The sequence below is a fragment of the Saccopteryx bilineata genome, chromosome 1 (genome assembly GCF_036850765.1).
Source record: "Saccopteryx bilineata isolate mSacBil1 chromosome 1, mSacBil1_pri_phased_curated, whole genome shotgun sequence".
Classification (NCBI taxonomy): domain Eukaryota; kingdom Metazoa; phylum Chordata; class Mammalia; order Chiroptera; family Emballonuridae; genus Saccopteryx; species Saccopteryx bilineata.
Window position 1 is genome coordinate 26798431 of NC_089490.1, and position 23947 is coordinate 26822377.

Sequence of the window (23947 nt, forward strand, 5' to 3'; positions counted from 1 at the left end):
CCTGGTGTTAAGATTTACAAGTTCTTTATAAATTTTGGTTATTAACCCCTTATCAGACGTATTGTCAAATATGTTCTCCCATTGTGTAGTTTGTCTTTTTATTCTGTTCTTGTTGTCTTTAGCTGTGCAAAAGCTTTTTCGTTTGATATAGTCCCATTTGTTTATCCTGTCTTTTATTTCACTTCCCTGTGGAGATAAATCAGCAAATATATTGCTCCGAGAGATGTCAGAGAGCTTACTGCCTATGTTTTCTTCTAAGATGCTTATGGTTTTATGGCCTACATTTAAGTCTTTTATCCATTTTGAGTTTATTTTTGTGAGTGGTGTAAGCTGGTGATCTAGTTTCATTTTTTTGCAGGTAGCTGTCCAATTTTCCCAACACCATTTGTTAAAGAGGCTGTCTTTACTCCATTGTATTTCCTTACCTCCTTTGTCAAATATCAGTTGTCCATAGAACTGTGGGTTTAGTTCTGGGTTCTCTGTTCTGTTCCATTGATCTGTATGCCTGTTCTTATGCCAGTACCAGGCTGTTTTGAGTACAATTGCCTTGTAGTATAACTTGATATCAGGAAGTGTGATACCTCCCACTTTATTCTTCTTTTTTAAGATTGCTGAGGCTATTCGTGTTCTTTTTTGGTTCCATATAATTTTTTGAAATATGTGGTGTATATCTTTGAAGTATGTCATTGGTATTTTAATAGGTATTGCATTGAATTTATAGATTGCTTTGGTAATATAGACATTTTAATGATGTTTATTCTTCCTAACCATGAGCACGGTATATGCTTCCACTTGTTTGTATCTTCCTTGATTTCTTTTATCAATGCTTTGTAATTTTCTGAGTACAAGTCTTTAGTCTCCTCGGTTAAGTTTACTCCTAGGTACTTTATTTTTTTGGTTGTAATTGTGAAGGGGATTGTTTCCTTAATTTCTCTTTCTGACTGTTCATTGTTGGTGTATAAAAATGCCTCTGATTTCTGAGTATTGATTTTATATCCTGCCACTTTGCTGAATTCATTTATCAGGTCCAGTAGCTTTTTGACTGAGACTTTAGGGTTTTCTATATACAATATCATATGATCTGCAAATAATGATAGTTTTACTTCTTCTTTTCCAACTTGAATGCCTTTTATTTCTTCTTCTTGTCTGATCGCTGTGGCTAGGACTTCCAGGACTATGTTAAATAAGAGTGGTGAAAGGGGGCACCCCTGCCTTGTTCCTGATCTTAAGGGTATTGCTTTTAATTTTTTCCCATTGAGTATGATGTTGGCTGTGGGTTTCTCATAGATGGCTTTTATCATGTTGAGGTATGTTCCCTGTATTCCCACTTTGCTGAGAGTTTTGATCATGAATGGGTGCTGGATTTTATCAAATGCTTTTTCTGCATCTATTGAAATTATCATATGGTTTTTCTCCTTCTTTTTGTTTATGTGATGAATCACATTGATTGATTTATGAATATTGTACCAGCCTTGCCTCCCCAGAATAAATCCCACTTGATCATGCTGTATGATTTTTCCATATATTGTTGGATCCGGTTTGCTAATATTTTGTTGAGGATTTTAGCATCTATATTTATCAGAGATATTGGCCTATAATTTTCTTTCTTCGTGTTGTCTTTGCCTGGTTTTGGAATCAGAATTATGCTCACCTCGTAAAAGGAGCTTGGAAGTCTGCCTTCCTCTTGAATTTTTTGAAATAGTTTGAGAAGGATAGGAGTTAGTTCTTCTTTGAATATTTGGTAGAATTCCATTGTGAAGCCATCCGGCCCCGGACTTTTCTTTGTTCGGAGTTTTTTTATAACTGTTTCGATCTCATTTGTTGTAATCGGTCTGTTTAGGTTTTCTGATTCTTCCAGATTGATTTTTGGAAGATTGTATGTTTCAAGAAATTTGTCCATTTCATCTAAGTTGTCTAGTTTTTTGGCATACAGTTCTTCATAATATTTTCTTACAATATTTTGTATTTCTGTTGTGTCAGTTGTTATTTCTCCTCTCTCATTTCTAATTTTATTTATTTGAGTCCTCTCTCTCTTTTTCTTGGTGAGTCTACTTAAAGGTTCATCAATCTTGTTTACCTTTTCAAAGAACCAGCTCCTAGTTTCATTGATCCTCCGTATTGTTTCTTTAGCCTCTATGTAATTTATTTCTGCTGTGACCTTTATTATTTCCTTCCTTCTACTACATTTGGGCTTTACTTACTGTTCTTTTTCTAATTCTTTTAGATGCAGTGTTAAGTTGTTTATTTGAGCTTTTTCTAGCTTCTGAAACTGTGCCTGTAGTGCTATGAACTTCCCTCTCAGTGCTGCTTTCGCTGTGTCCCATAAATTTTGAGTTGTTGTATGCTCATTGTCATTCATTTCTAGGAATTTTTTTATTTCTTCTTTGATCTCATTCTTAATCCATTCATTATTTAACAACAACCTATTTAGTTTCCACGTGTTTGAGAATTTTTTAGCTTTTCTGTTGTGGTTCATTTCTAGTTTCATGCCATTGTGATCGGAGAAAGTGCTTGATATGATTTCAGTCTTCTTAAATTTGTTGAGAGCACTTTTGTGCCCTAACATGTGGTCTATCCTAGAGAATGTACCATGAGCACTTGAAAAGAATGTATATTCTGATGCTTTAGGGTGAAAGGTTCTGAAGATATCTATTAAATCGAGTTGATCTAGTGTTTCCAATAAGTCTGCTGTTTCTTTGTTAATTTTCTTTCTTGAGGATCTATCTAGTGATGTTAGTGGGGTATTGAAATCCCCTACTCTTATAGTATTGCTGTTGATCTTGCCCTTTAAATCCATCAAAGTCTGCTTTATATATTTGGGTGCTCCTATATTAGGTGCATAGATATTTATAATAGTTATATCTTCCTGTTGGATTACTCCCTTTATCATTATGTAGTGGCCTTCTTCTTTCTTTCTTTCTTTATTTATTTATTTATTTATTGTATTTTTCTGAAGCTGGAAATGGGGAGAGACAGTCAGACAGACTCCCGCATGCGCCCGACCAGGATCCACCCGGCACGCCCACCAGGGGCGACGCTCTGCCCACCAGGGGGCGATGCTCTGCCCCTCTGGGGCATCGCTCTGCTATGACCAGAGCCACTCTAGCGCCTGGGGCAGAGGCCAAGGAGCCATCCCCAGTGCCTGGGCCATCTTTGCTCCAATGGAGCCTTGGCTGCGGGAGGGGAAGAGAGAGACAGAGAGGAAGGAGGGGGGGGTGGAGAAGCAAATGGGCGCTTCTCCTGTGTGCCCTGTCTGGGAATCTAACCCGGGTCCTCCACACGCCAGGCCGACGCTCTATCGCTGAGCCAACCAGCCAGCGCTTGTAGTGGCCTTCTTTATCTCTTACTATATCCTTTGTTTTAAAGTCCAATTTGTCTGATATAAGTATTGCTACCCCAGCTGTTTTTTCATTTCCATTTGCATGAAATGTTTTTTTCATCCTTTTACCTTCAATCTATGTGTATCTTTTGTTCTAAGGTGTGTCTCTTGTAGACAGCATATGTATGGGTCCTGTTTTCTTATCCATGCAGCTACCCTATGTCTTTTGATTGGATCATTTAATCAATTTACATTTAAGGTTATTATTGACATGTAGTTGTTTATTGCCATTTTCTTCTTTAAAGGTGTATTCCTTTTTTGCTATATTCTTTTCCCATTTTGATCTGTTTACAACAGGCCCCTTAACATTTCCTGCAGCATTGGTTTGGTTGTAATGAATTCCTTGAGTTGTTTTTTGTCTGGGAAGCTTTTTATTTCTCCTTCGATTTTAAACGATAGCCTTGCTGGATAAAGTAGTCTTGGTTGTAGGTTCTTGTTTTGCATTACTTTGAATATTTCTTGCCATTCCCTTCTGGCCTCAAATGTTTCTGTTGAGAAGTCAGATGTCATCCTTATGGGGGCTCCTTTGTAGGTGATAACTTTTTTTTCTCTTGCAGCTTTTAATATTTTCTCTTGATCGCTTAGCTTTGGTATTTTAATTATGATGTGTCTTGGTGTAGGTTTCTTTGGGTTTCTCTTTAATGGAGTCCTCTGTGCTTCTTTGACTTGTGAGAGTTTCTCTTGCATTAATTTAGGGAAGTTTTCAGCTATGATATGATTGAACAAAGTCTCTATCCCTTGTTCTTTTTCTTCTTCTTCAGGAACCCCTATGATGCAGATGTTATTTCTCTTCATGTTGTCACAGAGCTCTCTAAGAGTTTCCTCTGACTTTTTGAGTCTCTTTTCTCTTTTCTTCTCTGCTTTCATGCCTTCATTCCAGTTGTCCTCCAACTCGCTGATTCAATCCTCAGCTCTATCTATCCTGTTTTTAATTCCTTCCATTGTGGTCTTTTTTTCTGATATTGTATTTGTCATCTCCGACTGATTCTTTTTTATACTTGCTATTTCTTTATTTAGGTGTTCATAATGACCATCCATTGTTGTTCTTAGACCCCTAAGCATCCTTACAATCATTATTTTGAACTCTGCATCTGGAAGTTTGATTATTTCCATATCACTCAGTTCATCTCTCAAAGGTGTCTCTTGTGGTTTCATTTGGATTGCACTTCTTTGTCTCCTCATTGTCTGTTTTTGGGTGTTTTATTTGTAGAGTTGGTTGAGTCTAGGCTTGGTGTTGTCTGCCTCCAGTTTTCAGTTGTGTTATTTCTAGGTCTTCTTGGGTTGGTATCAGCTGTTATCTGTAATCCACTTTCGAATTTGGGCAGCTTTGAAGTCTTGCTTTGTTTGTTTTCTTAACAGGTGATAGTCTTGTTTACTGATCTCAGCAGGGAGCTTCCTTGAAACTGTATCCAGGAATGCAATGGGTGTAACCTGAGACTCTGAAGGCCTCTTTAGCCAACTAATCTCTTTGGGGGCAGGGTGTTTTCTCAGCTTCAGTAGGGGGAGGTGTATCTTAGATCTCCATGGAGACCTGAGTTACTGCCCTTCCTCCCCACTTCTTGTTTTCAGCTGTGTCTTGTTGCACTGATTGGAGCTGGATAGATGTTTAGAGATCTCTGATCCGGAAGCAATTCAGCTCTGTTTTGTGAATGGTTCAGTCCCTCCCCCAGCTATGGCCTCCTCCAGCATGGATGAGTCAGCCTTTTTAGTTCGTCTCCTGCATTCCTAGCCCCTCACAGTCTGTCCCTCTCTCTTTCCTTTCCACTTGGGAGATAAGCTGGTCTTTTCAACACACCTCGCTCCCTGGTTGCCAGGCAAGTGGCTGTGAGCAGTAGTTTCTGCTCTTTTCCCTTGTGTGAGATCCCCTCTGGGCTCTCAGCCTCCCCCCCCCTCCTTTCCTGTAAGCAGGGGAGATTCAGGCACTCTCTACCAGGTTTGTTGTGGCTTCTTCTTTGCTCCTTGGTTTTTGAGAGTTGTTCTTGTAGTTCAGAGTTGGTTTTTCATGCTGATTTTTCCTAAATTGATTTGTATTCCAGTTTGGTGGTGAGAGCTGGGCATCTGTGCGTCTGCCTACTCCACTGCCATCTTTTCAGTCCCTTGGTTGTTCTTTTTTTATATTTAAAACAATCATTAGGGCAGAAAACTGCTTGTGGTAGGATTTCCACATTGGGCGGCTGCCCAGGTGCCCACCTTAGAGAGAACCCTGTTGACAAGTGCCATTGTCACAACCGGTTTGCTGAACTCAACAAAAAATCAGGTATCGATTCTGTCAATTTGGTGCAATCTGGCTGAATCCTACCACTGGTTGTTAAATTATTTGAATCCCATGACTGAGCTGAGTGCTTGTCATACATACTATGTTGTACTACACAGACCCCTTTCTGAACTGAAGCACTTACTTCCTCTTAAACTGGGAGTCCTGCCCACAGACAACCCTACCACTGCCTGTCCTTCCCCCGAAATATCCTTATCCACGAGCATAATCTCTTCCTTGGGGCTGCCCATATCCAACAGCTAGTACAAGTGGGAACTGTAAATGCCAGGCCACCTCCGTCCAACTCAGGACAACTCAAAGGGTTGTTCTAGTTGTATAGCTCACCATGGGATTAACTGAGGCCTCTGTTGGGACTGTATCACAATCCAACCATACACTCAATGCTGCTTCTCTCTACTTCACAGGCAGGTGTAAGTCTGGAGAGTATTCCCCAATAAACATCCTGCATGCTAAATTTTATCAGAGTCTACTTATCTTATTCTGTAAATTACCTGCAAATTCATTACATAGAGTCTGTTGTTTAGATCTCTTCAGGACATTATCTCTGATTAAAGTTGTTGAGATACTGTTTTTATGATACATCCCTGATTAAAGTCAAAAGTGAGTATTTATGGTTATTGCACCAAAGTTATAAATTCTGGCTTAAAGTGGTTCTATTTAATCAGTTTCTAACTCAATATACAGAAACTTTATTAATTAATTAATTAATTTCTGGGAAAATCCCTGCTTGACAGATGTGATGAGCTCTTCAGTCTTACAGTAATTCTATCAGTTTCTATCTATGTGCTGTTATGGATCAGCTCAATTCTCATATCCCTTTAAAATATTGCTCAGTATTATTGGGGCACTTAACTTTTCCTTTGTTGGTCTCTCATATATTTACAACTTAGCACTTGAATGTATTTATTCCTAGATTCTAATGTTTCCACTGCATAAACCTACTACTATCTACAATAATCTCTGAAATCGGAGGTTATATTTTCTATTTACCTTAAAACTTCTTTGGTATCTCCTACCTACACTTATTTGCCCATCTGGAAACCAAGAATGTTTGTCCTATGGTAAGTAAATATAGTTAAGAGCAGGTGCCTGGAGCTGGCCCATTTGCATTTGAATCTGTACTGACTTAGTATTGAGGACGGGAGACACTACTTAATTTCTCAGAGGTTCAGGTCAATCATCTCTAAAATGGAAATGATGGTATCTAATTACAGAATTGTCAAATTAAATCAATTAATACAATAAGGTTTTAGAAGAGTGCCTGTCAATAGTAACCACAAAATCATGTTAGTTAACAACACTCACAGTGCAACAATGAATATGATAGCTACTGATTTGTATTGTTTTGTTCGAATGATACTTTGGGTTTTAAGATAATCAAGAATAAATTTTGAAATCTTTTTTTTATTCACTTGTTTTCTCCCCTATGTTATTTGCATGAGGAAACTATCCCTTCAAATCACCCTCTAGTCTAGAGCCTGCACTACTTTTAATCCTTTCTACTTTAGGCCAGTCCGGGGTTCAAGGAACCAGGGTAAGGTTTCCCCAAAACCTGAGTGATACTATGAGATAATAAATGTGATGCTAATCACCTGAGACTTCCCTAAATTTGTTTTGTTTTATAGCACCTCATCTGTCCACATACCAGGTTGATAGTGAAAATACGATTTCTCTCTCCTTTCATGAGAGACAAGAGTCTCCAGAACATTCAGGGTTGAGAAGTGCTGTCCCAGGGGACACTGTGGATGGAGCCAGGCTGTACGAGGTGGAATTGCTGCTCCGTCATTTACTAACTGTATGATTTCAGTAAATGTACTTACCTCCTCTAGGCATCTGTTCCTTCTGCTGTGCTGTAAGTTTGTGTGTGAAGACAAAACAGTGTATTGAAAGTAAATAATAATAAAAACTCAGTAAAAGCCATTATTATAACTTCATCATTGTTACTGGTGTTTAATTAATCTTACCATTTTCAGCATGTTTCTGGCTGTAGGAAGTACTTCTCTCCGGAGGCTGTTATGCAAATCAACAATTTCTGCTTGTACAGTTGTTGAACCAGTTTGGACTTCATTATATAAAACCACAGGTAGTTTTGCCTGTTCCCCAAAAATTATTAATTAGTCTTACTTCTTTTCAGTGACATTTGTCATGTACAATATATTACTTATAGACCTATACCTAATTTAATTTTATAGTTTAAATAATTAATTGATTAAATAATCATTGATTAAATAATGATTAACAGCATTTTAAAATTTCTGTCCTCAATATGTGAGTTTCCATTTCTCCAGTAGTACTAGTTTTGAGGATTTCTGAATGTCAGTCTGACATTGTATAAGTCTATATGGAATAGCGCAATATTCTGTGATAAGGTTTTCAGAAATTTATAATTCGTCCTTTGGGCCATGTTGAAGCAGTCATTTCTGGGCGATATGAACCACAATAGAAGAGGTCTTGAAAGCACACTGACAGGCTTCGCCTCCCTGGCTCATCCTGTACCACACATCCTAGTGTTCACTTTGCTTCCAAGATAAACCACTCACCACTTGAATTCTTGTTTAAAGGTATGTGTCTGGGAGAACTCAATGTAAGAGACACATTATAGACTACAAAGACTCAAGGGTCTTTGACTCAGATTTTACATCTTTGTCTTATTCATATGACAAAACATTAATATTTGCATCAGTAAGTTAAAATGAGACTTGAATCGGGTACAATCTAGAATTTGTGTCTTTTTAAATTTTTGTTTACTTTTTATCCTGCTACACACTAAGAAGAAAAAGAAATGTCCTTAATATTTTAGGTTACCATTAATTGCAATAAAGAGCAGTTTTTTCCCCCATTTTTGTGATATAACACATGTACTTTATATCCTTTAAATAAATGGCATGCCCTGGCCGGTTGGCTCAGCGGAAGAGCCTCTGCCTGGCGTGTGGAAGTCCTGGGGTTGATTCCCAACCAGGGCACACATGAGAAGCACCCATCTGCTTCTGCATCTTTCCTCCTCTCCTTTTTCTCTACCTCTCTCTTCCCTTCCCATAGCCAAGGCTCCATTGGAGTAAAGTTGGCCTGGGCACTGAGGATGGCTCTATGGCCTCCACCTCAGGCACTAGAATGGCTCTAGTTGCAACAGAGCAACAGCCCAGAGGGGCAGAGCATCGCCTCTTAGTGGACTTGCTGGGTGGATCCCGGTTAGGCTCATGTAGGAGTCTTTGTCTTTGCCTCCCCGCTTCTCACTTCAGAAAAATACAAAATAAAATAAAAAATAAAAATAAATAAGTGGCAAAACATATGTAGCATGATTTCAGTGATATATATTCCTCAACTTTTACAGGACTGTTAATATAGTTTCTGAATAAATAACATCCAATTTCACACCTTGTTTAAATAACAAAGTAGTTATTGTCATTTATTTATAGCAACTGTTTTAGGACATGAAGAAATGACACAAATGTGGAATTCAGAAAACTCCTCTAAAGACTACTCCTTAGGGACGTAATTCCCTGAAAAACACACTATTCTGGTGTCATTTCCCCTTCATAATGCAGGTAGCTCTGGTGTAGGCTAGAGGAGAGGTTGGTGACTCACAATAATCCGCTTACATTTCCATATTATAACTCTCCTTGCTCCTCTGAAAAACCCTCATAGCATTTAGCTCTACCACCTCATCCTTGTACATTTATTCTCCGATAACAATTTTCCCATTACTTCCTCTTATTCATAAACATTGGGTCTCCTAAAACAAATGCATCCTGTCTGCCCTAACCTGTCTCAGTCATCTTCAGGGACACCAGCATCCACATAGATAACTCCAACTGTTAAAGAGATATTTCAGGTCTTTGATCTCTTCCTCTCTTAAACCTTTCCTCCAGGCCTCTTCAATTCCCCACCTCAGTGGTCACAGCCTATATCTCATTCCAAACGGCCATACCTCTCGAATTACCAGGTTAATCATTCTCCTGTCTGACCACAATACCTTGTTCTTCCAAATTGCTAAACTCAGTCATTCTATTTTTAAATGTAATCTAGCCCTCAAGCTCATTCTTCATTTCCCCTATTTGCTCTTTCTTCTCTTTTCTGTCTTTTTAATCCATGTTCTCTCATTTCAACAACTGTCTTGATAAAGATGTTGAATCCTTTGCCTGCCCACCCCCATATAGCAACACCCCAACTTTGGGTGGGATGAAGAATTTCCCTGACTGCATTAAGTCAGCTGAGTATTGGCAGAAAAATAGAAGAAAATAACAAATATTGATATCACCCATATTTAGAATGTCTGACTTCAAACTGTCCTTTAATTCTGCTCATCAACTCTTTTCATTTACCTGTTTAGATTACATTGTCTGTCTCCACAATGCTATTGCAGAGCCTGTGTACTCTGCCCCAATAAGATCTACCTCACTCAACAGACCATAATATGCCCTACTTCCCTCAGGACAAAGATACTATCCGAGGGCAGCTGCTTCAACTTCTCTTGCCCACTCCATCTATCAACCTGTATCTATTCTCATTCTTTTTTGTGGTCTATAGAGCAAGTTATATTTTCTTTTTTTAATGAGAGAGAGAGACAGTGAGACAGAGCGACAAAGAGACAGGAAGACAGGGCCAGACAGACAGGAAGGGAGAGAGGTGAGACGCATCAATTCTTCGTTGCATCACATTAGTTGTTCATTGATTGCTTTCTCATATGTGCCTTGACAGGGGGCCAGGGGTTATAGCTCAGCCCTTCCTCAAGCCAGTGACCTTGGGCTTCAAACCAGAGACCTTTGGGCTTACACCAGCAACCATGGGGCAATGTCTATGATCCCACACTCATGCCAGTCAGCCCACTCTGAACCTGGTGAGCCCACTTTGAACCTGGTGGGCCTGCTCGCTAGCCAGATGAGCCTGTGCTCAAGCCAGCGACTTCAGGGTTTCAAACATCAGTCCTCTGCATCCCAGGCCAAAGCTCTATCCACTGCACCACCATCTGGCCTGGCACAAGTTATACTTTCCTGTGTGTGTGTGTGTTTAACCATTTTATGGAGATATAATTGAGGTGTAAAATGTATACATCTCAGTGAGTTTGCGCATTAGTACACACTCAGGAAACCATCACCATCATCAAGACTATAAACATATCCATCACTTCCTAAAGGTTTTTTTCACCCCCTTTATTATATTTATTGTTATTATTTTGTGTATATGGTAGAAACACTTACCATAAGATTTGTCTTCTTGGCAAATTTAAAACTGGATATCCACATGTGAAAGAATTAACCCAGACCCTTATTTTACATCATAAATAAATATCAACTCTAAATGGATTAAAAACTTAAATGTCAGACCTGAAATGATAAAAATCCTGGACAAAAACAGAGGTAAAAGCTCCTGTTGATCTTGGTAAGCACAGATAATAAAAACAAAAATAGACAAATTGGATTACATCAAACTAAAAAAACTTCTGCACAGCAAAGGTAACAATGAAGTAAAAAGACAATTTACAGAATGAGGGAAAATATTTCAAACTATTTATATCATAAGGGGTTAGTATCCAAAACATATAAGGAACTCATACAACCCAAAGGTAAAAAAAAAACAAAAAACCATTAAAAATTACACAGACCACATAGACATTTCTCCAAGAAGACATACAAATGGCCAACAGATATATGAAAGTGCTTCACTTCACTATTCATCAGGGAAATGTTAACTAAAACCATGGTGAGATATCACACATCTGTTAGAAGGGCTATTATTAAAAACAAAAGACTTCAAGTGTTAGAAATAATGTGGAGAAAAGATAGCTCTGATATATAGTTAGTGAGAATGCAAACTAGTACAAACATTATGAAAAATTGTATGAAGTTTCTCAAAGAATTAAAAACAGGAGGTCATGCCTGCCTGACCAGGCAGTGGCAAAGTGCATAGAGCGTTGAACTGTGATGTGGAGGACTTAGGTTCGAGACCTCGAGGTCGCTAGCTTGAGTGCAGGCTCATCTGGTTTGAGCAAAGCTCACCAGCTTGGACCCAAGTCGCTGGCTCGAGCAAGGGGTTACTTGGTCTGCTGAAGGCCCACGGTCAAGGCACACATGAGAAAGCAATCAATGAACAACTAAGGTGTCGCACCGAAAAACTGATGATTGATGCTTCTCATCTCTCTCCGTTCCTGTCTGTCTGTCCTTGTCTATCCCTCTCTCTGACTCTCTCTGTAAAAAACAAACAAACAAACAAAAAACAGGTCATTCTTTCAATAACACGTTTCTCCCCTAGTGTTATTTAGGCTGAGTCATTCTCTTCCACCTTTCCAAATCTCATATTATTCATTATCTTTCCATTTTATCTTCAACCGTTTTGTTTGTTTGTTTGTTTGTTTTGGCCCTTCCCACTGGTGATTATTCATGATGATGTTGCCTGTTTGTTAGCATGCTCCTGCAGTTTGCTCTACCAAGGATGTCAGTTTTCCCCTTAGATATGAGGCCTAATGTTCTAATCCCCAGAGAAGTCACTAATTACATCTGACAAGATCAAATCAGCTTCATTAGCTGATTGCCACCTCCCTATACTTTTCACTCAAAACCTTATTCTGTAACATTGTCTAGATTCTGATGAAAACTTTATATCTCAGTAAAAAATAATTTCTACTCAATTAGATGTCCAGTATCCCAGTAAACTAACATTGCAGAGAAGTTTAAAATCACATTCAATCTTGGTGGTCAGTCTATTTGCTTCTTTTTTTTTTTTTTAACACTTTTTGTCGTTTCGGTTTGTTTTTTTTGGGACAAATTGTAACAGCTTATTACTTATTTTAACTAGGATTCCTGTGTTTGGGGCTCTATTTGTCTTACATTCATGTTTTCATTTAAAATTCTTAAGTCTTATTTTTATGAACAAACTATAAAATTGCATGCAAATGCTTCAATAATTATGTGTCTATAAAATGTACACATGTTGTTTTATTGATCCTTTCCTATGTGATCAGTTTTAGATCGGGCTCCTGTTTGTTTGAATGGGAGGAGTTTTACTTATCTCCTTTATGACCTGGGCTTTTAACTGTGATACTGATTCCTTCTTTCACATGTCAACCTGGGACAGGTTGTGCCCAGAACTTGGGCTAAGTGTTTAAACCAGCTTAATATTTACTGAGTCTTAAAGGCAAATGTAACTTTCTCACTGTCTGCCTTCCTAACCCCCACCCCTGAAATACTGGCAATGCTTAGATTAGCTTTTTTGTTTTCTTTTTCTTTTTTTTACAGGGACAGAGAAAGAGAGTCAGAGAGAGGGATAGACAGGGACAGACAGACAGGAATGGAAAGAGATGAGAAGCATCAATTATCAGTTTTTCGTTGTGACACCTTAGTTGTTCATTGATTGCCCTCTCATACGTGCATTGACCGTAAGCCTTCAGCAGACCAAGTAACCCCCTGCTCGAGCCAGCAACCCTGGGTCCAAGCTGGTGAGCTTTTTGCTCAAGCCAGATGAGCTCACACTCAAGCTGGTGACCTCGGGGTCTTGAACCCAGGTCCAGGGCATCCCAGTCCAACGCTTTATCCACTGTGCCACCGCCTGGTGAGGCAGATTAGCTTTTTCTTGTTGTGATGTGTGAAGACCCTTCTCCACGTTGGGGGATTAAAACAGGCAGAGAATCAGAGGGAAGGAAGGAGAAGTCTTCTTTAAGATGCTGCTTTTACTGGAGGGTTCTTGGGTGTTGGACAATAGGCCCACCTGGTTTCTCTTTGGGGAAAATGTGTTATTGATATGATCTAAACCAACACCCCAATAATCTAATGCATGTAGATTTTCTTTTGTCTGTAATATTAAGTGCCTTCTATGCCTGACTTATCTAGCATATAAAAATATAAAAAACATTTTCTATACCAAAGCTATTCACTTCATAATAAGAATATTTTGTGACATTAAAAAATTGTAAATGGTCTTTATATCATTGAGGTATTTAGAGGTGCATATTAGTGGGTGAACACAATATATTTGGGAGTCATTTCTTATTATTTCATTGAATGTTTTGTTTCTGTTTCTGATTTTTGAAGTTATTGTTTCTAGTAAGTAGTGAAATTCTAGTAAGTAGTTTTATATATTCACTTCACTGTTAACAGCTCTTCATATTTCCTTGCCGTTGTCCCCATTCATTTTATACTTAATTTGGCTGTGTTATAATCTTACTATAGTTAAAAATCACATAGCTCGATTTGGACCTTGATAGAATACTTAACTTTTCTGGGTGAACAAAACAAAACAAATCAAAAAAACATTTTTTCCCCATTTAGTCTTTGAAAATACACAGATAAATTAATTCTTGCCCTACATTCTCAGTTTTTTTGAATTGATTAGAAGGACTATAATAAAATAGGCATGGGCTCATTGAACCAAACTACTTAGATTACTTATAGGCTCTGCTACTTCCTAGTTATCTATCCTTGACTACATGATTTAACCTTTCTCTGTAGTATGGGATTATGAATAATACTTGCCACCCTACCAGTGGTGATATAATGGAGAGAGCCTCGACCAGGGATGCTGAGGTCCCAGGTTTAAAACATCAAGGTCACTGGCCTGAGCACTGGCTCACCCGGCTTGAGCATGGGATCATCAACATGATCCTATGGGCCCTGGCTTGAAGCACAAGGTTGCTGGCTTGAGCCTGGGGTCCCTGGCTTGAGCAAAGGTCAAATTATGTATGAGAAGCAATCAATAAATAGCTAAAGTGACGCAACTGCGAGTTGATGCTTCTCATCTCTGTCCTTTCCTCTCTCTCTCTCTCAATAATAATAATAATAATAATTGATTAATAAAGCTATAGTGAGAACTAGGTGAATAATAGGCATACTTGTCTTCCCAACAGTGTCTGTAACAAAGTGAGTCTACTAGAGGATTAGCTCTTATTTCTTCTAGGAAGTAATTATGAAATATACAAACCTCACAAACTCTTACAAGCAAACCAGGCAGAAAGCAAGCAGCCACAGCTAAAAACAAGAATTTCATTGTAATCCCTGGAAAGAAAAGTAACATAATTTTAGGGTATTGTCATCTCCTGAGATAAAGTTTTGTAATAAGACTTTTTTTAAATCACTTTTATATATAATTGCATTTTCTGCAAGAAAACAACAACAACAAAATCCAGTGGGATCAGAACAAAAAGTTTAATATGTTAGTCATTGAGATTAAGAAGGGAGGACAGGGCCCTGGCTGGTTGGCTCAGTGGTAGAGCGTCGGCCTGGCGTGCAAGAGTCCCGGGTTCGATTCCCAGCCAGGGCACACAGGAGAAGCGCCCATCTGCTTCTCCACCCCTCCCCCTCTCCTTCCTCTCTGTCTCTCTCTTCCTCTCCCACTGAGGATGGCTCCGTGTCCTCTGCCTCAGGCGCTAGAATGGCTCTGGTTGCAACAGAACGGCACCCCAGATGGGCAGAGCATTGCCCCCTGGTGGGCATGCCAGGTGGATCCCGGTCAGGCGCATGCGGGAATCTGTCTGACTGCCTCCCTGTTTCTAACTTCAGAAAATACAAAAAAATAAAAATAAATAAATAAAAAAAGAAGGGAGGACAGAACTGTAATTAGAAGAATAATATAAACTTGATGTCTTAATCCCTGGAACTGTTGAGTACTTGATGTCTTAATCCCTGGAACTGTTGAGTATGTTACATTATGTGACAAGAGAGAGTTGAGACAGCAGATGGAATTCAAATTGCTAATCAGCTGACTTTAAAATCTGGAGAGTACCCTGGATTATCCATCTGAGTTCAGTGTAATCACAAGGGTACTTAAACGTGAAAGAGGGAGACAATGTGAGTGATGAAGCCATTGCTGACTTTGAAGACAGAGGAAGGAACCGGCACCAAGGAATACGGGCTACCTCTGGAAGTAGGAAAAGGGAGGAACATGCATTCTCCCCTGGGTTCCTGGGTTCTCCCTACTGAATCTTGTTTTAAGCCCAGCGAGATCCATTTGGACCTCTGACCTCCAGAACTGTACCTAATAAATTTGTGTTATTTTAAAACACTACATTTATGGTAATTGGTTATGGTAGCAACAGGAAACTAATACAAAAATAGAAAAAGATTAGATTTTGAATTTTCCATTGCCTATAAAGAAGAGGTATGATATTGGTACTAGTAAGTTATGTGCGTAATTTAGAGATATTCTGTACCATCTGATTATTCTGCTAAGAATGGTTGTCACTGGGAGTCAGGAAAATCAGAGTTAGTACACCTTTATTTCTTTCAATAGAGGTTGCTTTAGGATAGTAAGAAGTATAATTTATTAAATTTTGTTGCACTTTTTTTGTCACAACTTGCCAAGGTTATTTTTGCACCCATCCTGCTAAGTGATAAGCAAAAAAGGCTAACAGTTTGGGTCTCATTTTAAAGAAAACTTCCAAAGAACAGATTAAATGATTTATGCAGAACAATATGCATGATGTGGTCTTTCGTTGCCTTCAAGCTTCCCTGCCCACGGCCAAACATGTTTGATATCAGGGGAATTCTGTAAATTACTTATTTCAGGGAACATGCAAATGGAAACACTCTCTCCTTTAGAGACGGTCTTGAGTCATCTTGGTCTTTCCCTTCCTCTCTTTTTTTCTCCAAAACCCCAAGATTTATAGTAATATAGTGACATAGATGATAAAATGGGCATCTTACTTTTTACATAACCTTCAAAAATCTAAAAAAAAAATTTTCCCTGAGTTTGAAGAAAAAATAAAATAAAAAACTACTGGTTGATATACGTACATAAACACATACATATATAAATCACTAAAAACAGTAATATTTGTTATCTCATTATTTATGTAACTATACAAAACTATAATTACACATACATATGTGTTTATGTATATATACAATATAGATATATATACTATATATAGTCTATATAGACTATACTTAGTATATAGTATACTATACTAAGTATAGATATACTAAATATGTATGTGTATATATATTATATATCTATACTTATATGATATAAAAGTGTATATTATACATATATAATACATATACTAAGGTGTTATTATTTAAGTTAGGCCCCATCATGAGACTGTCTGTAACTTTTGTTGTTGCATATTTGAGGAAAAATTTTTGAGGGTGGTGTGTATGTTCATTATCTTAATTACTATAATGTTTTCATGGGCAGACACTAACATGTACCTTGATTATACCTCAAAAAGCTGTTCAAAGAGGTGTAAGATATACCAAAAATTTTTCTTGTTTCACAACACTTAACCCACTGGCATCAATAATTAAGATTTTGCTTTTTAAATTCTTTTTTATGTATATATTCAATACTTAGACTTACCCATAAACACATAATTTCTATGAAATATTGCTAGTTATTTTCCCCAGATTGTCTATCATGATTATATATTTATTATGAGCATTACTTTGATAATATGAATGACTTATAATTTACTTAATACACTTTGGCTAAACTTTGATTTTACGCTGTTAGCTGTTAATAATTTTCTCTATAAGTAATGTTTTTATGAATACATTGTTTATATAAGGTTCAAATATCCACTTGGAACAACTGAGTCAAAACATGAAGAGAACGATTAATACTTGGGCATCAGTAAGAAGTGCGTTAAGCCTTTTAAATGAGGGCTGAACCCAGGTAATTATGACGGTATCACCATTGGCTCAGAACTATTATGAATGTACAGCCTTTTGTATCTGGGATAGCCCTAGGGACGGAGTCAAAAGGTGGAACTGGAGGGAACAGTTAGAGGAATGGAACATTGTAGGGAATGGACAGAGATTTTGGCAAACAGTAAATCTTGCCGTAGTATCAAAGGTGCAGACATAGAGATTAGAATTGGAGAGCATGGCATAGGTTGAGTAGAGGTTGTGGTAAGGGGAGGGGATGGAAAAACAAATGGGCCCAATTTAGAAACTCTGGGAACCCAGATAGAGGCTTATTCACTAGAAAATTAAGACAGGATTTGTCCCAAAGCCTAGACCAGAACCAAGCCTGCAGAACAGTCTAAATGATTCTCCCATATCTGGAGACTGCAAATCTAGGAATGAAGTAGAGTATTTTAACCTAGGAACTGTAGCTGCTTGTCCTGAGGCAAAGGTTGCTTTTCTGGACCGAGGTATTACAGCAGCAGCAGAGGGACCACCTCACTGAATCGAGCATCGATACCTACTTTCACTTACTGCATGTATAATAGGCAATTTTGAGCCAAAACTCAAAATATTTTCAGATAATAACACTAGAGACTTGATATACTATTCAAATTTATTTTTCTTACATGTCTATTTTAGATTGTAGTTTTATTAACATATGTTCTGAAAATGGATATTTGCAAGTTAATTTTGGTAGAAGGAAGAATCAAAAATAAGAAGAAAAAAAAACAAAAAGAAAAAAACCAAGAAGAATTGAGTCCTGCCTTCTGGCATGCCCTTAGGTGTACATTCTGTCTGCTAGAGCTAGACCATGACTGTTTCAGAAAGCATGAAGAACAATCCCTTCCTCATCTTAGCCAAAGAATTCGTATGAATGGGCACTACGAGGAATATATCATCTATCTTTTTATCTTCTTTGCCTCAGTGAATTTGTCAATTAAAAAAAAAGTACTAAGGTATAACATATTTAGTAAAGGAGATAAATCAGACTGATAAATTTGTAAATACGTATGTACCTGTGTAACCACCTTTAAAAGCAATATGTGTAATAGTTGCAGCAGCCAAGAAGATCCCTGGTTCTCCTTCCAGTCAATCACTTTCAAGAATAAAAATCATTCTGGTTTCTATAACTAGGGGATAGTTTTTATCAGTTTTTAAATTTCATATAAACATAAAAACATATTTTTATTATCTAAACTCTTTCACTTGATACTAGGCCTATGATATTCAACCATGCTGCATGTGTGAAGTTTAGTTTTGTTAATAGCTATATAGTATTTATTCTACTGTATGCAGACAATATCATTTACTTACCCATTCTATTAAGGAACATTTTCTTTCCAGTTTAGAGCTGTTGTGAATAAAATTTTATGAACATTTTATGCATGTATCATTCTGTTATTATTTTCCAATTTGTAAAATATATACTCAAGAGCAGAATTATTGGGTCATGTGGTATACATATGTTTTCCTTCAGTAGATACTGTCAAATATTCTTCCAAAAGTTATAAAAATTTAAATTCTTTCTTCCACCAGTTTCATATCCTCACTGACATGTGATATTGTCAGTCTATTTATTTAAAGAAACATTTTATCCATTATGCTTATGTAATAGTATATATCACAGCTTTTAATTAGTATTTGTCGAAAGATTAATTATATTGAATACATTTGTATATATTTATCATCCACTTTGTTACCATCTTTTGTGACATCTCTGTCACATCTTTTGCCCATCGTTGTAATTAGGTTGACTATATCTTGTTGGTTTGTAGGAATTCTCAATATATTCCCGATATAAATTATTTGTCAAATGTATATATTGCAAATATCTTCTTTTAGTCCATGGCTTACTTTTTGAATTTCCTTAATTGTATCCTTTGTTAAACAGAAGTTCTTAATTTGAATATGTCCAGTTTATCTTTCCTTATGGTTAGTGCTAGTGTTCTGTATGTGTGTATGTGTGTGTACCTGTGTTCATCCCATTTAAGAAATTCTAGTCATCCCTATGTCATGAACCATAAAGTTATTTTCTTCTAGAAGCTTGATTCGTGGCACAAGTGTAGACAAATGAACCGATATAATATAATGGAATACAGAAACAGATCCCCGTATACAGCTACCTGATTTATGACAATGCATGAAATGACTGGAAACTCCCCAAAATAAAATAAAAACAGCCTATCTTTAGCTATATATATATATGATATATATATGTGATATATATATATCATATATATATAGCTATATATATATATATATCTTTATATATATATATATATGAAAGATAAGGCCACTGCCCATTTGAATGCAACTCTGGTTGTTTTGGCTGAAGTGTCACATAGTCTATGAAATAAAAGATAATTGTTTTGGCACTGCAAGATCTATATATTTATTAATCCCTTTATTAAAAACACAAAAATAACTAACAGTAGATTATAATTAATGGTGTTAAGGTAAGACTGTACATATCTCTTATTTAACATTATAATGATGCTATTAGGCAGTCATGTATCATTAATCTCACTCTTCAAATAAGTAAATTGGCACTCAAAGACATTATATAACTTACCCAAGTTGACACGGTTTGTAAAATTCAGTGTCCTGATGAGAACCAGATACATGGCACAGTGTGCTCTTGCTTTTAAACAATACCTCACAGGAAAGATTTGCTCTATGTGGAAATCACTTCAAAGAAAGTACTTAGAAAAGATCCACGAATGTATAGCAGACAAAGGGCATGAAAGCATAATAATCAAAACAAATCTAGAGCTTGTGAAGTTTAGAGATCATGATCGTGGACGCATTTCTTCTAGTTTATAATCCAGGCAATGTCTTCAATGGACCTCCCTGCTCTTAAATGTCCACATTTGGAACAAGCTGCAAAGATTAGCTGCATGATTCAGTGAAGCCACGATCAGATAGCGAAAGCTCTGGAAGGGAAAGTGAGCCCTGGCCCAGAGGTGAGAGGCAACTTGTCAGCTTTATTACATGCTGGCGTGTGTTTATTCAACAAATACTTATCACAGTATTAATATAAACTGCGCTCTCTTACAGAGACTGAGGATCTATAGAATAACCAAACACACCCACAATTTCATGAAGTTTGCCATCTGATACCTGGCATGTGGTGCATACAGCACATGTATGGCAACTGCATTTTAAATACCAGACGAAGATTCTGGGAATAAAATGATAAAGAGCCTATTTTTAACATGGAAACATTCTAATACAAATTTGTCCTGAAGTGTTGTAAAAGCAACTAATTGCCTTGAAAAGTTTTAACATAATAAAATAATTTTATACGAAGTAGTAGAGTACTAAATGTTCCCTCTGTCATTTGTGCTAGATGATGATAAATAAGTAGGACTTCTAAAGCAAAGAAGGACGTTGCCACCCAGACACAAATCAGATATGAGAGCAGAAAAATCACTCCCAAACCAGGAATAATCAGGGTTTTGGGTTTTTTTACTTATTTTATTCTGAAAATTGGACAAAAGTCTGTATATATAATGCATTACCATTTATATTGACGTCTCTCTGCATGTCTTCCTTGTATCTTTTTTTTTGGTTTCCATTATAGATAATGCCTTTGTTCTTTGAAAGCGAGAAGACATTATTACTTAATAAAAACTCTTCCTCAGATCTTTTTTGAGAAAGGTCCACTGAATAACTGCAATGCACCCAAACAAAATAAGGCTAAGAGGGTGTACTCATGATGTTATTTTGTGTTGTGTGTTAAGGTTGAGAAAGGACATGAAATAAAAAATAACAGAAAGATCAGAGCCTCTTGAGACAGAACTTTCTCTTCTTGCCAAAGGTTCTTAATGAATGTCTAGAAAACAGTCTGTGGGATACGAGTACTAAATGTCATTGTAAGATTGCTCACCAACAGCTGTAAGAATTTTGTTGTTGATGGAGGGAGAGGATATTCAGCTGGAAGCATGCCAAAGCTCATCTAGAAATCATTTAGCATTTTGCCGAAAGGGAATATCACACGATCTCGGAAGGAAAACTCATAAATGACTGAGCACCTTCTTTTTCTACCACACTGTAAAAAGAAAGCTGGAAAAGATTTCTGTTCCTTCATCAGACCAGTGCAGTTTCTATATTGGAAATGTATGATTTGTCATTTGTGTGCCACACTGCCGTTTATCAAGAAGAGTGTTGATTCAACACCGAGTCAAGTGTTTGCGGAAACTTAATTGCTTTGGTTTTATCTGTTGGTCCTGTCAACTCCTGGCATTGCTCTACCCAACACAATGCTGTCTGTATTTATATCATTGATGTTTTCATATAGAGTTTCTATCCAGCCTCAAATATGGTTTTTTTTAAAAATTGGGAAGTGTTGGAAAGCAAAGAATAACTTGATTTGCATGTGAGCCCCAAGCATGGGTGCCAGTTGGCTGCTTCTGTTCACATCTCTCTTATTTTCATACGTTGTTCATTTTATGTTTAAGCTTCTTAGCATAGTAAGAAATAATCTGCAATGGCTTTTATTTTTCTAAAACCAAAAACCAAGACACATTGGTCTAACATATGATATAACAACATGATGGAATATTTTTGTTTGGAACCATCCCAGAAAACCCTTGGGTAATAGCTGAAGAATAATGTGTTCATAAGCATATCATGTTTGTTAAAATATATGAATTTAATACAAAATGAACACAGGATAGTAAGAAGCCAAGAAAATTCTCTGGCAAGTGGAATACAGAAACTGAGACAGATAGCTGAATTCGAAGTGGCCCCAGCCAGCACCCTGACTCCTCTTCCTCCTTCTCCCTTGCACAACCACTCCCCTAAGCCTTAAAGCTCTGAGAACAGTGAGGTTCTTATCAGCACCAAATAATCTTAGGAACAAAGCCTTATGTCTGTTGACCACAGAGACAGAGTTTTGGTAAAACAGGACATAACCTCTAAGCCTCCGTTGTGTTTCATCTCTAGGCCCAGAAGACAACAAAACCAGAGGCAGCGGTGCCCTGACTGACAGCAGGACCAGACGTAATGACTGATGACTCCCCACCCTAGTACCAACCAATCAGTAGGGACCACGTCCTCGAACCTATACACTCATTTTGATGAATCAGCATATTATAGGATATACTCAAAAGCTGATGAATATTCTATTGAGATTTTCCCTTGAGACCTTCTCTAAAATTCCTTCTTTTAGAAAACAGATATAACTCTTAAGACAAAGAACCCAGTGCATGCTTCCTCTTTAGGCCATTCCCATGCCTTCTTTCCTCAGGCTTGTATCTTTGTAGTCTTTCTACTAAGCTGTAAAGGTCCTCATGAGACTTGCAACCAGGGGAGCAGTGGGTAGTGGCAACTTGTCCCAAGGGCCCTTCTTTTGTCACTGTAACTTGTTTGCTGAGTCCATGCAGTCTAGCTAATTCACTTCTTCTGACTCTGTGACTTTCTTTCTAAATGGCCAAAGCAGCCTGCTTGAATCTTCTCTTTGTGCATACTTTGTTTTGTATATTAAGTAAACTTCTTCTCACACTAGAGTTCTTGGCTCTGAACTATTTTTTTGCTGAACTCAAGAATTGAGAGCTAAAAACATTGGTTAAAAAAAGTTTAAAAAAAGATTATTTAATTACAGTTTGGCTACTAAAAATTTTAGAAAATACAAACATATCAACACAGTAAAGGAAGAAATTTGCATGTATGTGTTAAACATAATTAAGAAATAATACATTTATAAGAACAGTGCATACATTATGGCTATAACTTCTTGAAGGCAAAATTCAACCTAGTAACTGTCACGAAAGCAACCCGTTTGAGACTGATTGCTTCTTTATACCTCTTAGTAAGATTGTATTTATGCTGCAAAGTTCTCTGTGTTGCAAAGCCTCTACAACTCTACATTTGCCTGGACACTTGAACCCACCCACCTAAAAATTCTCTAGACTCTGAAATTCAAAAATCTGTTACAAACAGAATAAAGTTAAAGTAAGTTTTTGAATTTAAATTCCAAGAAACCTGAACATCACAGCCTTTTGAACATTTTTCTCCTCTCGTCCTATGACTTATGGCTTTCCCCTTCTTCCCCTCTATGTTATTTCATTTGTTTAATATTTAAATTGACATAAGATAGATTCCCAGGAGAAAGAAAATGTCACATATATGGAAACTCTATAAAATATGAGACTTGTAGGAAGTCATGCAGCTGGGGCATTTATATCTACCTTAGAGAAGGAGTAAGGGATAGGGGTCTGAAGCTTCAAAGAAGAGGAAGATAATTCACAGGAGGATGAACAGAGTAGATCTTTGGTAAAGACATGTTTGCCCTGCCTTGTAGACAAGTCTTTCTGATGTAAAGTCATATGTGGTGTTAGTTTTCTTCCTGGTACAGCTCCCCCATCTAAAATTTTCTTAGGCAGTTAAGGGAGAGGTCCAAAGCTTTTCTTGAATCTAATGGGTGTTAATTGCCTCTCTTCAAAACAATCCACATGCCAAAGGGGCACATTTTGGGGGGGGGACATATTCTGCTTCCTCTTACTTCCATAATCTGGAAAGAAAATGTAAGGCCAGTAGTTGCGATCATCACAGCCAGGCACATGCAGGTTCTCACTGAATTTGGACAGATAGTAGAGAAACTACGGAGCTGAAAACTGGTGGGCCATTCCTATATGCTAGCCTCGCACCCAGCAGGTGAGTAAACACACAAAGGGC

The 23947-nt window shown here is 37.4% G+C and overlaps 1 protein-coding gene across 1 annotated transcript in view; it reads right to left on the reverse strand.

The window, feature by feature from the left end:
• Positions 1–19006, reverse strand: part of CRISP1 (cysteine rich secretory protein 1) — a 43171-nt gene extending 24165 nt beyond the window's left edge. The window contains exons 1-3 of the mRNA XM_066252564.1: positions 18970–19006; positions 14565–14638; positions 7619–7747 (exon numbers count right to left, since the gene is read on the reverse strand). Coding sequence (XP_066108661.1) covers positions 7619–7747; positions 14565–14638; positions 18970–19006 — 240 coding nt within the window. The remainder of the gene's footprint in view (positions 1–7618; positions 7748–14564; positions 14639–18969) is intronic.
• Between the last annotated feature and the right edge of the window lie 4941 nt (positions 19007–23947).